The 20,090-nt window shown below is 47.3% G+C and overlaps 1 protein-coding gene across 2 annotated transcripts in view; it reads right to left on the bottom strand.

Annotated features, from left to right (window-relative positions):
* Nucleotides 1–4,802: 4,802 nt before the first annotated feature.
* trappc11 (trafficking protein particle complex subunit 11) overlaps nt 4,803–20,090 on the bottom strand; it is a 19,290-nt gene continuing 4,002 nt past the window's right edge. For both annotated transcript variants that reach the window (XM_084448859.1, XM_084448860.1), the window contains exons 9-30: nt 19,988–20,090; nt 19,476–19,623; nt 16,994–17,087; nt 14,939–15,018; nt 14,586–14,664; nt 14,019–14,073; nt 13,731–13,876; nt 13,351–13,412; nt 12,359–12,491; nt 12,054–12,184; nt 11,708–11,848; nt 11,382–11,569; nt 10,994–11,142; nt 10,725–10,846; nt 10,486–10,605; nt 8,272–8,337; nt 7,236–7,392; nt 6,945–7,056; nt 6,760–6,848; nt 6,477–6,610; nt 5,992–6,159; nt 4,803–5,278 (exon numbers count right to left, since the gene is read on the bottom strand). The exon at nt 19,988–20,090 is cut by the window's right edge and continues 31 nt beyond it. In XM_084448859.1, coding sequence (XP_084304985.1) covers nt 5,234–5,278; nt 5,992–6,159; nt 6,477–6,610; nt 6,760–6,848; nt 6,945–7,056; nt 7,236–7,392; nt 8,272–8,337; nt 10,486–10,605; nt 10,725–10,846; nt 10,994–11,142; nt 11,382–11,569; nt 11,708–11,848; nt 12,054–12,184; nt 12,359–12,491; nt 13,351–13,412; nt 13,731–13,876; nt 14,019–14,073; nt 14,586–14,664; nt 14,939–15,018; nt 16,994–17,087; nt 19,476–19,623; nt 19,988–20,090 — 2,522 coding nt within the window. In that variant the 3' untranslated portion in view covers nt 4,803–5,233. The remainder of the gene's footprint in view (nt 5,279–5,991; nt 6,160–6,476; nt 6,611–6,759; nt 6,849–6,944; nt 7,057–7,235; nt 7,393–8,271; nt 8,338–10,485; nt 10,606–10,724; nt 10,847–10,993; nt 11,143–11,381; nt 11,570–11,707; nt 11,849–12,053; nt 12,185–12,358; nt 12,492–13,350; nt 13,413–13,730; nt 13,877–14,018; nt 14,074–14,585; nt 14,665–14,938; nt 15,019–16,993; nt 17,088–19,475; nt 19,624–19,987) is intronic.

Below are 20,090 nucleotides of genomic sequence, written 5' to 3'. Positions count from 1 at the left end.
GGTTGTATAGGACAGTTTAGAGAGCCTTTATTTTGAAATGCCACATCAGAATGTCCTGAAAATCACTGGGTGACACCCTGAGGTGGTCTTCTAGTACTGTGAAGTGGAAGTGTTGATGCATTATGGGCGGTCTCCCTTTAATCCTAATCGGAAATTGCAGGAAACAGTAGGTCATATGGGACAGTTTAGAGGGCCTTTTTTTCAAATGCCACATCAGAATGTCCTGTAAATCACTGGGTGACACCTTGAGGTGGTCTACTAGTACTGTGAAGTGGAAGTGTTGATGCATTATGGGCGGTCTCCCTTTAATCCTAATCTGAAATTGCAGGAAACAGTAGGTCATATAGGACAGTTTAGAGGGCCTTTATTTTCAAATGCCACATCAGAATGTCCTGAAAATCACTAGGTGACACCCTGAGGTGGTCTACTAGTACTGTGAAGGGGAAGTGTTGATGCATTATGGGCGGTCTCCTTTTAATCTTAATCTGAAATTGCAGGAAACAGTAGGTTGTATAGGACAGTTAAGAGAGCCTTTATTTTGAAATGCCACATCAGAATGTTCTGTAAATCACTGGGTGACACCTTGAGGTGGTATACTAGTACTGTGAAGTGGAAGTGTTGATGCATTATGGGCGGTCTCCCTTTAATCCTAATCTGAAATTGCAGGAAACAGTAGGTCATATAGGGCAGTTAAGAGGGCCTTTATTTTCAAATGCCACATCAGAATATCCTGAAAATCACTAGGTGACACCCTGAGGTGGTCTACTAGTACTGTGAAGTGGAAGTGTTGATGCATTATGGGCGGTCTCCTTTTAATCCAAATCTGAAATTGAAGTAAACAGTAGGTCTTATAGCACAGTTTAGAGGGCCTTTATTTTGAAATGCCAGATCAGAATGTCTTATAAATCACAGGGTGACACCCTGAGGTGGTCTACTAGTACTGTGAAGTGGAAGTGTTGATGCATTATGGGCGGTCTCCTTTTAATCATAATCTGAAATTGCAGGAAACAGTAGGCTGTATAGGACAGTTTAGAGAGCCTTTATTTTCAAATGCCACATCAGAATGTCATATAAATCACAGGGTGACACCCTGAGATGGTCTACTAGTACTGTGAAGTGGAAGTTTTGATGCATTATGGGCAGTCTCCCTTTAATCCTACTCTGAAATTGCAGGAAACAGTAGGTTGTAAAGGACAGTTTAGAGAGCCTTTATTTTGAAATGCCACATCAGAATGTCCTGAAAATCACTGGGTGACACCCTGAGGTGGTCTACTAGTACTGTGAAGTGGAAGTGTTGATGCATTATGGGCGGTCTCCCTTTAATCCTAATCTGAAATTGCAGGAAACAGTAGGTCATATAGGACAGTTTAGAGAGCCTTTATTTTGAAATGCCACATCAGAATGTCATATAAATCACAGGGTAACACCCTGAGATGGTCTACTAGTACTGTGAAGTGGAAGTGTTGATGCATTATGGGCGGTCTCCTTTTAATCCTAATCTGAAATTGCAGGAAACAGTAGGTCGTATAGGACAGTTTAGAAGGCCTTTATTTTGAGATGTCACATCAGAATGTCCTGAAGATCACTGGGTGACAGCCTGAGATGGTCTACTAGTACTGTGAAGTGGAAGTGTTGATGCATTATGGGCGGTCTCCCTTTAATCCTAAAAGAAATTGCAGGAAACAGTAGGTCATATAGGACAGTTTAGAGGGCCTTTATTTTGAAATGCCACATCAGAATGTCATATAAATCACAGGGTGACACCCTGAGGTGGTCTACTAGTACTGTGAAGTGGAAGTGTTGATGCATTATGGGCGGTCTCCTTTTAAACCTTATCTGAAATTGTAGGAAACAGTAGGTTGTATAGGACAGTTTAGAGAGACTTTATTTTGAAATGCCACAACAGAATGTCCTGAAAATCACTGGGTGACACCCTGAGGTGGTCTACTAGTACTGTGAAGTGGAAGTGTTGATGCATTATGGGCGGTCTCCCTTTAATCCTAATCCGAAATTGCAGGAAACAGTAGGTCATATGGGACAGTTTAGAGGGCCTTTTTTTTCAAATGCCACATCAGAATGTCCTGTAAATCACTGGGTGACACCTTGAGGTGGTCTACTAGTACTGTGAAGTGGAAGTGTTGATGCATTATGGGCGGTCTCCCTTTAATCCTAATCTGAAATTGCAGGAAACAGTAGGTCATATAGGACAGTTTAGAGGGCCTTTATTTTCAAATGCCACATCAGAATGTCCTGAAAATCACTAGGTGACACCCTGAGGTGGTCTACTAGTACTGTGAAGTGGAAGTGTTGATGCATTATGGGCGGTCTCCTTTTAATCTTAATCTGAAATTGCAGGAAACAGTAGGTTGTATAGGACAGTTAAGAGAGCCTTTATTTTGAAATGCCACATCAGAATGTTCTGTAAATCACTGGGTGACACCTTGAGGTGGTATACTAGTACTGTGAAGTGGAAGTGTTGATGCATTATGGGCGGTCTCCTTTTAATCTTAATCTGAAATTGCAGGAAACAGTAGGTTGTATAGGACAGTTAAGAGAGCCTTTATTTTGAAATGCCACATCAGAATGTTCTGTAAATCACTGGGTGACACCTTGAGGTGGTATACTAGTACTGTGAAGTGGAAGTGTTGATGCATTATGGGCGGTCTCCCTTTAATCCTAATCTGAAATTGCAGGAAACAGTAGGTCATATAGGGCAGTTTAGAGGGCCTTTATTTTCAAATGCCACATCAGAATGTCTTGAAAATCACTAGGTGACACCCTGAGGTGGTCTACTAGTACTGTGAAGTGGAAGTGTTGATGCATTATGGGCGGTCTCCTTTTAATCTTAATCTGAAATTGCAGGAAACAGTAGGTTGTATAGGACAGTTTAGAGGGCCTTTATTTTGAAATGCCACATCAGAATGTCATATAAATCACAGGGTGACACCCTGACGTGGTCTACTAGTACTGTGAAGTGGAAGTGTTGATGCATTATGGGCGGTCTCCTTTTAATCCTAATCTGAAATTGCAGGAAACAGTAGGTTGTATAGGACAGTTAAGAGAGCCTTTATTTTGAAATGCCACATCAGAATGTCATATAAATCACAGGGTAACACCCTGAGATGGTCTACTAGTACTGTGAAGTGGAAGTGTTGATGCATTATGGACGGTCTCCTTTCAATCCTAATCTGAAATTGCAGGAAACAGTAGGTCGTATAGGACAGTAGAGGGCCTTTATTTTGAAATGCCACATCAGAATGTCCTGAAAATCACTGGGTGACATCCTCAGGTGGTCTACTAGTACTGTGAAGTGGAAGTGTTGATGCATTATGGGCGGTCTCCTTTTAATCCTAACCTGAAATTGCAGGAAACAGTAGGTTGTATAGAACAGTTTAGAGAGCCTTTATTCTGAAATGCCACATCAGAATGTCCTGAAAATCACTGGGATATACCCAGAGCCAGGGGTGGTCTGCTAGCTCTCTGGATTGGAGTAGGTGCCGCATTATGGGCGATTTCCTTTTATTTCCAATCTGAATATTAAGGAAATATAGTTATGACAATTTAGAGGTCCTTTATTTTGAAATGCCACACCACAACCGCCTTTCACTTCTTTAATCAAACCATAGTTATTTGACTTCACTACTTGTCGGTGAATGCGACGGTGTTAAGTCCTTACAAGAGAAAAAACGATGTACCGTAATGACGCTAATGTTTGCGCAAAGGGTAATTGGCTGTGGCCCACATGACTTGTATTTCCAAATTGAAGGCTGGCTTGACCGCAGTTCAGTAGGCTAGCTACTCTACTGGAGGCCGAGTGGGCCGTTTCTTGTTTTCTTACACACAGAAAATGCAATGATTATGCAATGGAATATGCGGGTTTGAATGTTATAGTTCTTCTATTTTTTTCATTATTTTTTTATTGTCTGAAGTTAGCCTATCACCAAATAAGATAACTGTTGTCTATATTTTTTCAAAGGCCTATGTGTGTGATGGCCTATTTATTAAACTTCAGTTATTTCAAGCACATAGTGGTTGAGTGACTATCATTTCTACTGCGAGCGGATCCTCTCTCCACGGATTTGCGCCTCTCATGAGCCATATCCCAACTCACAGCAGGATGGGTTTGGACTGGGACACTGTCAACTTCACGAAGGCATCAAGCAGCTTCTCCATTCATTGACATAAAACCAATAGTAATTTAGCCTTACAATCTAGAATAGCCTACATTATAGTCAGAGCTGCTTTGGGTAGCCTACTGAGGCGATATGCGCATCACAGGCTAGGCTACGTCCAATGTCAAGTTAACATGCAACATTTTTTAAACTTGATGTGAAATAATGCGGGCATGAAATCATGCAAGCCTCGCATATTTTGCACGGAATTCTGCTATTATTGTGGTGAAAATGCAACCTTTCTAAAATAGGTGCATAATCTGCCCCTTTTGGCATTAACATGCGATGGCATAATCACGTTTTTCTTTAGCGTTTCGGGGTAATATAGGACCCGGGGAACATAGGACTCTTTTTCTGGGGGAACATAGGACCCAGGGAACATAGAACCCGGGGAACATAGAACCCTTTTTTGGGGGGAACATAGGACCTGGACCATAGACATGTTCCCGGGATGGCCTGGCCATCACTGACCTGCCACCCACAACCTCTGACCTGAGGAGGCGGAGTCTCGCCACCAAGCCACTATACACTATGCAAATACTTAACATCAGACACGAGAGTCAGTGTGTTACGATCCTTTAATACTACACAGCTAGAAACCTTTATATGCAATACTTACATCCATGTTACACTCCTGACCCACACCCACACACGCACGCACGCACACATATCCAAACATACATATTAAGGAGAACTGCATCAGTGAGCATTAGAAACATATGAATGCCAAACAGTAGAAAATCAGTCCAAATGAGCTGAGATACAACCGTCAGACATCAGCCACCACACATAGAGGGCTAGAACAGTTAGAGCATAGAGCACCATGTTACTACATCATTTTAGTAGAAGTCTGGTTTGGAGCAGTGGGGACAAACTTAACAAAGCATACAGACCCAGAGTTGGGAGTTATAGATCTCATGTTAAGAGTGATGGGGGTTGTAGTTCTCAGGCTGCCACGATTGGAGTTGCAGTTTTCATGTCATGATGATGGGAATTGTAGTTCTCAGGCTGCAGCGATGGGAGTTGTAGTTCAGCTGTTGCAGAAATGAGAGTTGTCGTTCTCAAGCTGCAGCTATAGAGGCGGCGTCTACTGGTCTGCCCTGAGGCTGAAACACAGGTACAACAACCAATCAGCTTTGGCACAAGAGCACATAGAGCATCTCCACAGTACAATGACTGGCAGCTAACCATCTAGCAGCTAGCATGGGCTTACTTCAGCACCTCCACAGTAATGTACCATCTAGCAGCTAGCAGTGGCCAGGCTGAGTATTCCAAGGTTGGACAAATCGAACTGACCACTCATGACTCTGAATACACTGGCAGGAGAGCTGAATACAGTACATGGCAGTGGATGATCATGGAAGTGGAACACTGCCTTCAGAGTGGATTTATGTACATTGTTAGTTATACTTATGTGGAGCTGGATGGGACATTCAGTTTATTCTGCAGTGTCCCACTGCTCCCATGAACTCTGTTGTCCAAACCTTGGAATACTCCTCCACAGGCCACAGTCCTAGCTAACAGATTCCTATGTAGCTACCAGATCCTCTCCTAGCTACTAGATACTCTCCTACCAGATCCTCTCCTAGCTACTAGATACTCTCCTACCAGATCCTCTCCTAGCTACTAGATACTCTCCTACCAGATCCTCTCCTAGCTACTAGATACTCTCCTACCAGATCCTCTCCTAGCTACTAGATACTCTCCTACCAGATCCTCTCCTAGCTACCAGATCATCTCCTCTTGCTCCTGGCAGCATCATCAGTGAAGTGGGGGTATTGAGGAAAGGATGAACTGAGCATGTGCAGATGGAGCGTACCTTGACAAAGATGCGTGATGGCAGGAAGCGTCGCAGCAGCTGATTGGCTGGGCTGGGGAAGCGCAGGAGGCTGATGTTGAGCAGGGGTAGGGTCTGGTAGCCGGCCATCAGGGGGTAGAAGTTATACAACATCTCCTGCTCTGCCCCGGGGAGGATACGCACACGCACCTGGGGCACACAGCGCGACATGCTTACAACATGGGTACAGACGGTGGTTATGATAACATCCCTGGGTTTGGACCTGCAGCTGACCTCTCCAGAGAGGACCCGCGGCTGGGTTAAGGTTACAGAACATTAGCTAGGAGCTGCAGGGCCCACCTCTACAGGACAGGCCAGGTTAACTATCAGGGGTCAGAGGTCAACAACAAGTTACTGAGCGTCCCGGACCAGAGGCCTGTCTACAGCTCCTCTCCCTCTGCTCTACCCTGTTCCCCTCCCTCAGAACCCTTCTAAGTGAGGATCTCTGTTCTGCTGATTCCGTTCACCTGTTTTAGTCCAGAGAACATAAATGCGTCGCTGGGTTCTACAGACATCTCCACGTCCTGCACCAGCCCGGTCCGGTTCTGGATGTGGTACCGCACGGGCAGGGACTCACGCACTCGGCCAAATGATGGCAGCTCTGAGAAAAAAACACACACACACACACTCACAATGATTTACTGCTCTCAACCTACTCCTGTACCTGCGTCTGAAAGCTCTGCAGCTTGTGTGTGTGTGTGTGTGTGTGTGTGTGTGTGTGTGTGTGTGTGTGTGGCTGAGCTGAGGTACCTGCGTGGACGTAGAGAGGGATGGTATCAACCATCACGTGAGGCAAGGGGACCACAGTCTGAACCACCGGACCCTCCGCACACGACGACCTGGGACAGTCAGGTCAAGAATGAGTGAATGTGTGTGCTTGTGTGTGTGTGTGTGCTTGTGTGTGTGTGTATGTGTGGCAGAGACAGGGTAGACACCTTTTCCAGGAGATAAGGTAGTGTCCTGAGGCCACACTGCTGCCTCCGTTGGCCACTGGGGGGCACTGCAGGCAGAAACACTCACTGGCACACTCTCCTGTCTGCAGCACCACTGAGGAAGACAAACATGTGAGAGACAGACAGACAGACAGACAGACAGACAGACAGACAGACAGACAGACAGACAGACAGACAGACAGACAGACAGACAGACAGACAGACAGACAGACAGACCGACGACCAACTAAACTGACTTGACCTGAACAATGCAGAGAGAGGCGGGGCCGGTACCTTGCTCCACCTGGGACTCCGGTTGGTCCATGGCTGTCATGGTAGCGGCCAGCTTCAGCTGGCTGGTCTCCAGGAGGAGGGGCCATGGTGAGGCGGACAGGATGTCCGTCATCAACATGAAGGGGACGTCCGCGTACACCCGGTCCAGAGGCTCGAACTACAGACACAGCACAGACACAGCAGGGTCAGAGACTGGCTCAACTACAGACACAGCAGGGTGAGAGACTGGTTCAACTACAGACACAGCAGGGTGAGAGACTGGCTCAACTACAGACACAGCAGAGAGAGAGACTGGCTTGACTACAGACAGAGCAGAGAGAGAGACTGGCTTGACTACAGACACAGCAGAGAGAGAGACTGGCTCAACTACAGACACAGCAGAGAGAGAGACTGGCTTGACTACAGACACAGCAGAGAGAGAGACTAGCTCAACTACAGACACAGCAGAGAGAGAGACTGGCTCAACTACAGACACAGCAGAGAGAGAGACTGGCTCAACTACAGACACAGCAGGGTGAGAGAGACTAGCTCAACTACAGACACAGCAGGGTGAGAGACTGGCTCAACTACAGACACAGCAGAGAGAGAGAGAGACTGGCTCAACTACAGACACAGCAGGGTGAGAGAGACTAGCTCAACTACAGACACAGCAGGGTGAGAGACTGGCTCAACTACAGACACAGCAGAGAGAGAGACTGGCTCAACTACAGACACAGCAGGGTGAGAGACTGGCTCAACTACAGACACAGCAGAGAGAGAGACTGGCTCAACTACAGACACAGCAGGGTGAGAGACTGGCTCAACTACAGACACAGCAGGGTGAGAGACTGGCTCAACTACAGACACAGCAGGGTGAGAGACTGGCTCGACTACAGACACAGCAGGGTCAGAGACTGGCTCAACTACAGACACAGCAGAGAGAGAGACTGGCTTGACTACAGACACAGCAGGGTCAGAGACTGGCTCAACTACAGACACAGCAGGGTGAGAGACTGGCTCGACTAATGACAGCACAGACACATAGGAAGGTACCAACCTTGGTGGACACAAACTTCACCGCCACCTCAAATGGAACAACCGTCTCTATGGTAACGGTTTCATCCTAGGAAAAGAGGAAAGGCGGTCAGATTCACCGAGGCCTAGCAGGTGAGTCAGCAGGCCAAGGACCCAACACGGTGGTCCTCTTCTACAAAGGCAAGCCATACAGGCACTTAGGATTTTATCAATACTGGTATGAATACCGATATTTCTTATTGATACCGATACTTATCGATACTACTAACTACTCTACCACTTTGGGACTCATCCATTGCCTGGGTCGATGGGACTTTCTGTCTCATTTGGACTTCATTTACATGGTGGACTGTCACTAATATAGTGATCCTGTGTGATACTTGTCCAGCCATCGCTGGTTATGGCTACTTTTTACACATTGGCAAGCTCAGCTATGATGTTTCTCTTTTCAACTGCATGGCAAGCAGGTATGGGTTAAGGACTGTGGTCATCTCCCTACAGCAGGGGTGCTGGTAGATATGGAGCCAAACAAAAGAAAAGCCATAAAAAAGGCGACTTGATGACGCTTGTTGAAGTTGTGTGTGAGGAGGCAAGCAGTCACATCACCTCTCTTGTTGTCCAAATGAGCAACTTTTTCCTCCTGCTCCTTTGTAGATTACAAGTGTGATCTTTTGTACTGCAGTTTAGCTGAGTATTTTAATTATTTAATAATGTGTGGGCTAATTTCATAATTGTTTAAGCTTGTATGTGTAGCTGATGGCTGATAGTAGCCGAGCAAAATCAATCAGAAACTCGAATTCTGCAACCCTGGCTGATCCATTCAGTGCAAGTCAGCAAGTGTATTGAGCTGTGACTGAGTCATTTAAGTAGGCTAAAGACACTGTTCTGACAACTATCTGACTGGTACCTGTTAAGATTGTGCAAGGCTTATACTGTATAGAACAAAGTTCATGTTCCACTTCCAGTGTGAAGTAATTGGTAGCTTGATTAATAAATGTATTCTTTGATTTTGAAACAGAAGCCGTATGTTGTTATTTCGATAGTATGTTTTTATATTTTTGTGGGTTTTCAGCAATGAGATTCTTCATAAGATATGACTTCAATGAGGCGTGAATTAAAACCTTGCTAGTGTTAAGTGACAAGTGACAGAAGGGTGAGGGTTCCAGGGGCGTGGGGTGGGCGGTAGATCTTGATGAGCTGGTCATTTTAAAAGTAGCTCACAAGACAAAAACGTGTGGGCTCCCCTGCCCTACAGTAACAACAGTTAACAGTAACTGTTAACAGTAACGGTTACTAACATCAGAAGAAATACTGTAGATTAAACTGTGGTTACATTACTTATGTAGCTGGAGGGGGGGTCACGTTGGTATGGGGGGGCTACAGAAAGATGTGGTGGTATGTTTTCTATGTCTATAAAGTACAATCTGAATTAAATGCATGTCACTTTGTGTTGTTGGCTATTGATGTCATTTGCTTGTCGGTTTATACAAAATTAAAACGATGGCAATTGATATAAGCCAACGTTTAGCCAATGAGACAGGTTGGCAAAGGAGACCTGACACAAAAACATTTTTCAGTGCTCCACCGATCTATCCAGATATCTAAAACGTATTTTCAGGCGACCGAATGCCCTTTCTTATCAAACTCCTGGCTGTTGACAGCAACCGATTAAATTAATGCCGTCTCAGGGAAGAGGGGGCAATGTACAGATGGCGTCACATGCCACGTCTTTAATTGCGCTCTCCCACACGTAATAGGGGCATGTGAATAGCAAGGGTTTCATTCCATAATGTTCAAGTTTTTTTATAGATATTTTTTTTTTATCTTCTTGTTTTTTCCTCTTGTCATTTTTTCCTTGTAATTGTAATCTCTATTATGTATTTATCTATCTATGATCTGTTCCACTGTACCTTTCCCACTGCTACTGCATCTTTTCCACTGCTGAAACCAAGTTTGGTGTGTGGTTGTGTGTGTGTGTGTGTGTGGTTGTGTGTGTGTGTGTGTGTGGTTGTATGTGTGTGTGTGGTTGTGTGTGTGTGTGTGTGTGTGTGTGGTTGTATGTGTGTGTGTGGTTGTGTGTGTGTGTGTGGTTGTATGTGTGTGTGTCGTTGTGTGTGTGTGTGTGTGTGTGTGTGTGTGTGTGGTTGTATGTGTGTGTGTGGTTGTGTGTGTGTGGTTGTATGTGTGTGTGTGTGTGTGGTTGTATGTGTGTGTGTGTGGTTGTGTGTGTGCTGACCTTGTGGCAGCGGCAGGTGAAGTCTCGTCCCTCCAGGCTGGTGCTGATGCTGTAGGCCACATGGAACAGGAACACTCTGGCCCCCGTCGACACACAACGCACAAACACACTGCGCTCCACCTGCATGCGTGCACACAACCACACACACACACACAGCTAAAACCACTTCACACAGGACTACCACCAGAGGGGAGGGTGTGTGTGTGTGTGTGTGTGTGTGTGTGCGTGCGCGCGTGTACCTTCTGTCCAGGTTGCAGGTCACCGATGCTGATGTCAGGCAGCAGAGCAGGATGGGATTCGTCACAAACCTCCGAGCCATTCAAGGTCACATGGGTAGTCTGGGTCAGGTTAGCATCCTGGCCTGGAGGAAGAGAGGATGAGGAGGAGAGGAGAGGAGGATGAGGAGGAGAAGGGCTTGGGAGAGAGGAGGGGGAGGGGAGGAGAAGGGGAGAGGAGGACGAGGTTTTTTTGAGAAGTGTCCAGGTGTGTGTGTATGAGACAGTCTGACCTGGTTTGAGTCCAGCTGTGAGTTTGACGTCTCTGGCCACGGCATCCTCGTGTGATTGGACGGAGACGGTGATGCGGTACATCTCGTTGTTGAGGGCAGGAGGCTGGTGGCTCAGGGATACCGACACCTTAGGAACCCTCGAGATTATCCTGGAAGACAACACTACTATGTCAAAATGTGTGTGTGTGCTGCTACTGTATGTGTGTCCCTGTGTGTGTGAGATCTACACATTTGTGAGATCTGTGTGTGTGTGTGTGTGTGTGTGTGTGTGTGTGTGTGAGAGAGAGAGAGATCTGTGTGTGTGTGTGTGTGTGTGTGTGAGAGAGAGAGAGAGAGAGAGAGAGAGAGAGAGAGATCCACGTGTGTGTGTGTGTGTGTGTGTACTCACATGGTGCTGGCCTGGATGGCCACGGAGTCCCAGTCCACCTGCTGCTCGGGAACGCGCCCCCTACCCCTGAAGGAGCGTGACGCCTGCAAAGCCTCCTGGGTAGAGGCTGCGTCCCCTCCCCCGCCACGCCAGTTCAGAAACACACAGCGACCGCTCTCACTGCCTAGCATCAGGTCCACCGCTGTGATCTGGCGCACGCACACACACACGCGCACACACACACACACACACACACACACACACACAGTAAATTCAACCATACCAGGTCCAGCGCCGAAACAGGTGTGTGTGGAGGGGCAGGTGTGTGTGTGTGTGTCTGGCCTCACCTCGATCTTCTTGCCCATGTCCTCGGTGTTGGCCACGAAGCTGAAGCTGTACCTCCGGGTCTTCCCAGGCACCAGACACATGTTCTCCTGACCACCAGGTGGAGCACTTCCCTCCTCCACCACACAGAACCGGCTGTACTCCTACACACACACACCACACACCACACACACACGCACACACACACACACACACACACACACACACACACACACACACACAGGGCAGATAGCAGGGTGGTAGGGTGAGGGTAGGGAATGAGGGGTGAGGCTGGTAGGGTGAGGATGAGGGTTTTAGGGTGTGAGGGTGGTAAGGTGAGGGTATGAGGGCGGTAGGTGGGTGCTTCACCTGGTTGCTGAGGCTGACGCAGAGCTTGGAGAAGCGGACGGGGTGAGGGCAGTCGGCTCTGAGGAACACCTGCAGCTGGACCGGGTCGTCCACGTGGAAACTGGGGGACAGAAACTTGGCCTTGCACTGGACTGGGGGGAGGGAGGGAGGGATGGGAAATAGTAGACTGGACTGTAACAGTAGCAGCTTGTCTCTGCCTGTCAGGAGATTGATGCCAAGGCTAGAGTTGGGATGGTGTAGTGGTTAGATAGCTGGTCAGACTGTCGGTTAGCTAGTGTAGAGCGAGACTGTGTTAGCTGCCATACCGAAGGGTACGTAGTCCTGGACCTCGATGGTGTAGTGGTTGCTGCCGGCCAGCGCCATGCGGTCACTCCACAGTATCTGGGCTGCCTTAGACTCCGCCTCCTCACAGTCAGGCTCCGCCTCTGGAACCTCATTCTAGAAACACAGCACTCAGCTGGGTTTGGTCTAGTCTAACAGGGTCTGGTGTGGTCTAGTCTAGCCTGGTCTATCAAGACTAGTTTAATCTGGTCTAGCCCTCCCTGGTCTGGTCTGGTCTGGTCTGGTCTATCAAGACTAGTTTAATCTGGTCTAGCCCTCCCTGGTCTGGTCTGGTCTGGTCTGGTCTGGTCTGGTCTGGTCTGGTCTAGCCTGGTCTGGTCTGGTCTGGTCTGGTCTAGCCTGGTCTAGCCTGGCCTGGTCTGTCAAGTCAAGTCTGGTCTGATCTGGTCTAGCCTGGCCTGGTCTGTCTAGTCAAGTCTAGTCTGGTCTAGTCTGGTCTAGTCTGGTCTAGCCTGGTCTGGTCTGGTTAGGTCTAGTCAGGTCTAGTCTAGTCTAGTCTAGTCTAGTCTGGTCTAGCCTGGTCTAGCCTGGTCTGATACGATCTGGTCTAGCCTGGCCTGGTCTGGTTAGGTCTAGTCAGGTCTAGTGTAGTCTAGTCTAGTCAGGTCTAGTCTAGTCTAGTCTAGTCTGGTCTAGCCTGGTCTAGCCTGGTCTGGTCTGGTTAGGTCTAGTCAGGTCTAGTGTAGTCTAGTCTAGTCTAGTCTGGTCTAGCCTGGTCTGGTCTGGTTAGGTCTAGTCAGGCCTAGTGTAGTCTAGTCTGGTCTAGTCAGGTCTAGTCTAGTCTAGCCTGGTCTAGCCTGGTCTGATAGGATCTGGTCTAGCCTGGTCTAGCCTGGCCTGGTCTGGTTAGGTCTAGTCTAGTCTAGTCTAGTCTAGTCTAGTCTAGTCTAGTCTAGTCTAGTCTAGTCTAGCCTGGTCTGATACGATCTGGTCTAGCCTGGCCTGGTCTACTCACCATTAGGACTCTGATGAGGTTTTTCTCGATCCTGGACTTGTGCTCCTCTCTCAGAGACGACGCTGGAGGAGAGAGAGACCAGGAGGTCACTGAGCTGAGACCACCCCTCTTAACGTGTGTGTGGGGGAGTAGAATGGTGGGTGGGTGGGTGGGTGGGTGGGTGTGTGTGTGTGTGTGTGTGTGTGATGGTGTGTGGTGTATGTATGTGTGTGTGTGTGTGTGTGTGATGGTGTATGTATGTGTGTGTGTGTGTGTGTGTGTGATGGTGTGTGGTGTATGTGTGTGTGTGTGTGTGATGGTGTGTGTGTGTCTGTGTGTGTGTGTGTGTGTGTGTGATGGTGTGTGTGTGTCTGTGTGTGTGTGTGTGTGTGTGTGTGTACCTCGGCCCAGCAGCTCCATGCTGTAGGTGATGTAGTCCTTGATGTGGGCCATCAGGTAGGAGCAGCGCAGAGCCGTGCTGAGGATGGAGGTCAGCAGGCTCCACCAGCGCTCCGTACGGTAGTCACACATTACATAGTCCAGCAGCCTGCATGCACCACACACACACACACACACCACGCGTCACACACACACACACACACACACACACACGCACACACCACACTCAGTCAGAACGACACACAGGTGAAGAGGTTCTTTCTCCAGCAGACCAGCTGACAGTGGCTTACTTCAGGGCTTTGGCGTAGTCCTTGGCGTGGTAGTACTCCTCGCCCATCTGCACCACTGGGGCAGAGACAACAGGACGGGTAAGACAGACGCTGCGTTCCAAATCAAATACTACCCTACTATATAGTATGCCAAAACAGGATGTAGTATTTCCCAATACATAGTATGCCACATGCAGTATGGCAAAAATACCAGGATGTCCTACTACATCCGGTCGTATTTTGAAGTATGCAAGCCAGCAGGCTTTTCTGGCTATTCTGACCCACAATCCTGTGCGCAGAGGAAATGTGCGTCACATGTGCGAGTCGTGACAGCTGTAGACGAATGTCGCGTTATGGACAGCGACGGATGTGGGCAAATTTCAAGGCGCAATGTTTTGACAAGGTAGTATGTCCCAATTGGATGCCTACTGCTTGCAAAGTACGTACTTTCTAAGGGCAGCTGTAGTAGGTACGGGTAGTAAGAAGTAGAAGTATGTGATTTGGAACGCAGCCAGAGAGATTGATGAGATGACAGGTAAGACAGATTCTAACACCCCCCCCCCCCCTTTCAGCAGGGGCAGTACTCACTGAGATGACTCTTCATACGAGGGCACTTGTACTTTTTGAACTGGGCCACCGCATTACTGAGCAGAGCAATGATTAGTTCCTGGAGAGAAATATACACAGACACACGCAAACAGACACACACACACACACCTTTCAGAACTATCTCCAGTTAGACTGGTGTTTGCATCCAGGTGCCTTAGCCTCTGACTCCTGACATGAGAAAAGCATGCTGACCATCTAAAGACTCAACCAAGCATGGTCCTCAGTTTAACAGTTTAACTTGGCAGGTTATAGAATGTTAGGAACAACCCCAGGGCCCCCAGAGGCCTCTAGGACACTGATTCACTGTGATTCACTGATGTGTGTTCCCTTACTGAGTGGGGCACCTCCCTCTCCTTGAGCTGCAGGGCCAGGATGCCTCCCTTCTCCTTCTCACCATCCGGGGGGTCGATGCCTGGTGACACAAGCAGCAATCAGCCTCTCTCCCTCACACACACGCACACACAGCCAGCCCCTCTCGCTCTCTCTCTCTCTCTCTCTCACTGACACTCACTCACTCACTCACTCACTCACTCACTCACTCACTCACTCACTCACTCACTCACTCACTCACTCACTCACTCACACACTCACACACTCACACACTCACACACTCACACACTCACACACTCACACACACACACACACACACACACACACACACACACACACACACACACACAACCAGACACCACTTTGGAAGGCTGCCTATATACTTCCCCTTCACAAAGAGGGTTAACTGTCAGACCTGAATAACTATTGCCCCATCTCCAAACTTATTTGCCTGGCAAACATATTTGAATCCCTGATTCGTTAATGATCTGTTAAGAAGAGCCTTTTTAAATGCCAACTGTATTTTGAATGCACATCAGTCTGGTTTCAGGCCTGGCCATACACCAGCACTATCCCTGCTGGCATCCTTAAATGATGTGATAGATTGTATGGATAAAAAGAGGTGTTTTGCAGCCCTCTTTATTGACCTGATTAAAGCTTTTGTCTGTAATCGACATTCACTGACTTACAGAAATCATTTATGGAGTTAAAATTGGAGTTGAATGTGTATAAAAGCAAATGTATGTTATTCACCAAATTGCATGTAGGAATGTATCTGATGACCTAAGTTTGGACTAAGTTTAGTTATTCTAGATCAGGCATTCCCAAACTGTGAGGCGGGCCTCCCCTGGGGGGCCCCAAAGAAATTCAGGGTAGGCGCAGAGGGATGGTTAGAAGAAAAGAAAAAAACAAAAAGAAGGAAAAACATGTTTTTATTTTTGAAATGTCTATGGTTTTTATGAATTAAATGTTATATTTAAGGTCAGAAAACTGAAATAAATAATGGGAGAGATGTATACTAAATTTGTGGATAGTGCAGAGAGAGCCTCCCCCCACAGGCATGTATTGTGCGAAAACATCATATCGTTAACTAGCAACAGGTGTCACCGAGCTAACTTAGCTGTGTAATGTTATGGGCTAGCTAACGCTGCCTTGCATAATCGACAAATTTGCGGGGTTGGGGGGGCGCGGGTGTGTCACTGTTTTCAGAGGGGAGGCCCACATTGATGGAGTTTGGGAACCCATGTTCTAGATGGTCTTCCCAGTGAATGTGTCCCTGCATACAAATGGCTGTCTGTATGTGTGTAGTGTGTGTGTGTGTGTGTGTTTTTTTCAATTTTATTTGGAAGGGACCATGTGCAATTAAAACATAAATGTAAAAACATTTGATGCATCGCACCAGAGTTAGCCTTAGGCTAATTTGCATCTGCAGTCCCTGTAAACAGGTAACAGATAAAAACAACAGACATAATAAGTAAACAAAAGTACAATACAGATGACATAGCATTACATTAAGACACTCACACTTTCACATTCATCGATCATAGCAGCATGTCCAATCACACAACCACACTCATTCACAAACACACCTAACTGATTAATGATTGCAGTGTGTGTGTGTGTGTGTGTTAAAGCCCCAGTCCGCCATTGAAAAGTAAATACAATTTTGCATGGTTATTTACCATACAACAGCACCCCCTAGGGTTCCCTGTTCAGCCCACTACACACTACACTTTTATAGTCACATCAGTGTTTCCCCAATGGGCACCGATCGACTCCAAACTGGCTAGGCAGATTCTGTAAGCTGAGAGGGAGGAAGGAAGGAAGGAAGGAAGGAAGGAAGGAAGGAAGGAAGGAAGGAATCCATCCATCCATCCATCCATCCATCCATCCATCCATCCAATCCATCCATCCATCCATCCATCCATCTTTCGATCACGGACTGGGGCTTTAAGGCCATGATACACAGGCAATATGGGCAATATTGCCCCAAAAAGTTGCCCATGCATCATGGCCTTTCGTGTGTGTGTGCGTGCGCATGTAATGTGTAGACTCACTCTGCTGCCCCTGTCTCCAAGCTCTCTGTCCATAGAAGTCCAGAGCTCCAGTGGGTGTGTCCAGAGGGTCGGGGGCGGGGCAGCTCCCGCTGGCCTGGGGAGAGGACAGTACTGTCACTACAGGTGTGTTTGCCTGCCTAGTGCCTACATCCATACTTTATAACGTGACTGATAATATTGCTGTGTGTCTGTGTGGTGTAGGGATGTGCACGGTTAACCGAGTACTCGAGTAACTGAGTACTCGATCTGCTAGTCGGAAAATAAACACTTCTCGGTTAATCTAAAGGCTATACAATATGGCATGTTTGGCCTTGAAAGCGCGTATTTCTGAGCGCCTGTGCCCTTTTTCAACTGTTATCAAAGAGGATAGAGCGTTGTCGTCTGCCTGGAGAAAAGCGCTGAATACGGACTCTTTTTTTGAGAGCTCAGGCTTTTTGAAACATTGCCATCTCAACTTTTCAGAAAGGCGCTGCCAACGTCACTGCGGCTCTTTCAGGCAACCAATGATCAGATATTAGATAGGGCATGACTCGTCAGCTGTCTGGGGATCCCGGGGGACCCCCCTGATCAGATATTCGATAGGGCATGACTCGTCAGCTGTCTGGGGATCCCGGGGGACCCCCCTGATCAGATATTCGATAGGGCATGACTCGTCAGCTGTCTGGGGATCCCGGGGGAACCCCCTGATCAGATATTAGATAGGGATGACTCGTCAGCTGTCTGGGGATCCCAGGGACCCCCTTGCCGGGCTAAACGGAATATCTGAAAGTGCACCGATCGTAAAAATAATAAATGCAGCCAGCTGTCAGGGGCAGTGATGACTGATTACTAGTTGACTACTGTGTAGCCAGCTAACTGGTTACGTTTTAAAAGCTATATTTATTTACATGGACACAGTTCTTGGGTGCAGTTAAGTGGTCACGAAAACTAGCAATAATTAGCCCATGGGCTTGCTAATGCTAGCTGTCCATGGTTCGGTTTTCCATACTGTTAAGCATTTTCGGATCAAACTACACCGTGGTTTTAGTGTTAAAGCATTTTATGGATCGAACCTCGGACTTCCAAACCTGTTACAGCGTAGGTAGCCTATGAGAGAACCAGTGAGTATAGCCTATATATATGCCACTTCATTTGTTTTGTTTTGACAATTAAACGCTGGTACCGGGTCTCTGGTTTTGTTTATCTGCATACTGTGCATAGTAGGCAGTGGTGTGAGTGGACTTTGTACTCTGGCTCCACGCAGCACTCCCATCATTTTGCGGTAGTCTAATCATGTTGGTAATGAGCCCTGAGGTGGTGCTGAAAAAGACAGCGAGTACCAGCACAGGTCCATGCGCGTATAGCCTACTCCTATAGTTTTCCAGCCTGCTATAAATAAATATTGAATGAATGGCCTATTGTTAAATAAATCTATTTAGTTTTGCATGGACATTTCTCAAATGAAGGCTTGACGCCGAAACATCCATTATTGTCCAATAAATTGGAAATAGGCAGTGAGTGCCGCGGTTCTGTTGCTTTTTAGATAACGCTAAAAATTCATTTACTTGTTATCCGGCATCGGCAGTAAAGGCTTGGTTTAACACTTAATTTTGATTATTAAATTAGAGGTCTGGTTGCATATTGTTTTCAGAGTAGCCTAACGATAGGCTAATATAGGCTTAATAAGCTATATGAGCTGGGCAGTGCATCCACATTAAAAGGCTGCGTTTTTCGATTCCGATAGCTTCATGAAAACTTGGTTGTGGTTATTCAATCTGATGGTAAGTAAAGCATCCAACCACACATCAGCTTTTAAAGATGTTTATTTGCAAGGACATGGAAGAGACATGAAAGCACCGCGGTAATAACGGCGGAAAAAAACGTTTTCGTTTCGCCGGGGTTAAATGCGCTCTGTCTGGACGGTATCTTTTTTTGAGTAATCTTTTTTCTGAGTAATCGGTTACTCGAGTAGGATCAGGTTAGCTTACTCGGTTTTAAAATTAGTCGAAATTCCCATCTCTAGTGTGGTGTGTGTGTGATCTAAGCCCACAGTGTCTGGGAGTGACGTTGAAGACAGCAAGCTCTGCTGGAGAATCTGCAGCATTGCAACAAAAAGTGATCGCCATGCCAAAAGAGCCACAATGCCATTGTGAGAAAATGGTGGAACATAGTTTTGGGCTCAACAATGGTCCACATGGAGAGAAACAAGCATTGAGAAACAAGGCTTTTCATTCTAAGAGAACGTCTGCATTCTGATCACAGATGAGAATCTTACTGGCAGTAGGAGTGTGTTGAAGAGCGTTGAGAGAGGTCAGGGAAGAATATTTACAGGTTTCCTATATTGGCTCAAATGGGTGAACTGGTTTTTTGCTTCTCTGTGGAAAATTAGGGTTAGGATCTTTCTCTCTGTACGTTGTGCTGCCTTTGTGTATGAAATGCGCTATATAAAGTTTGATTTGAGTTCATGACTCTGGTGTGTGTGTGTGTGTGTGTGTGTGTGTACCTGATGGGAGCAGAGCTGGCCAGCCTGGGTCTTTCTTTCCTGAGCGTAGCAGGCAGCCTGCTGGTAGTAGAAGCCTGGGTTCTGGGTCTGGATGGCTGTCAGGCCCAGCTTGATGGCCTCGTCAAACAGATCCCCAAACGACTGGAACCTGGAAGACAGGACAGTGTGAGATAGTATGCCTGCCTGCCTGCCTTCCTGTCTGTCTGTCTGTCTGTCTGTCTGTCTGTCTGCCTGCCTGTCTGTCTGCCTGTCTGCCTGCCTGCCTGCCTGCCTGCCTGTCTGTCTGCCTGTCTGTCTGTCTGCCTGTCTGTCAGCCTGTCTGCCTGCCTGCCTGTCTGTCTGCCTGCCTGTCTGTCAGCCTGTCTGCCTGCCTGCCTGTCTGTCTGTCAGCCTGTCTGTCTGTCTGCCTGCCTGCCTGCCTGCCTGTCTGTCTATCTGCCCATCTGTCCACCCACGTCTATTGTTGGATTGTGTGTTTACTGTCGGTGTGTGTGTCTAGTGTGTGTCCTTACTGTTTGGACATCCAAGCGGTGTGTTCGAAGGCCAGCTCAGCGCTGCCGATCTTCTTCTTGCTCAGGTCGATGTGCTTCCTGAACTGAGCGATGGCGTCCAGTG

Source organism: Borostomias antarcticus (assembly GCF_949987555.1).
Source record: "Borostomias antarcticus genome assembly, chromosome: 14".
In the NCBI taxonomy this organism is placed as follows: Eukaryota; Metazoa; Chordata; class Actinopteri; order Stomiiformes; family Stomiidae; genus Borostomias; species Borostomias antarcticus.
Note: the sequence above shows the minus strand (reverse complement) of the source record. Positions and strands in the feature narration are given on the sequence as shown.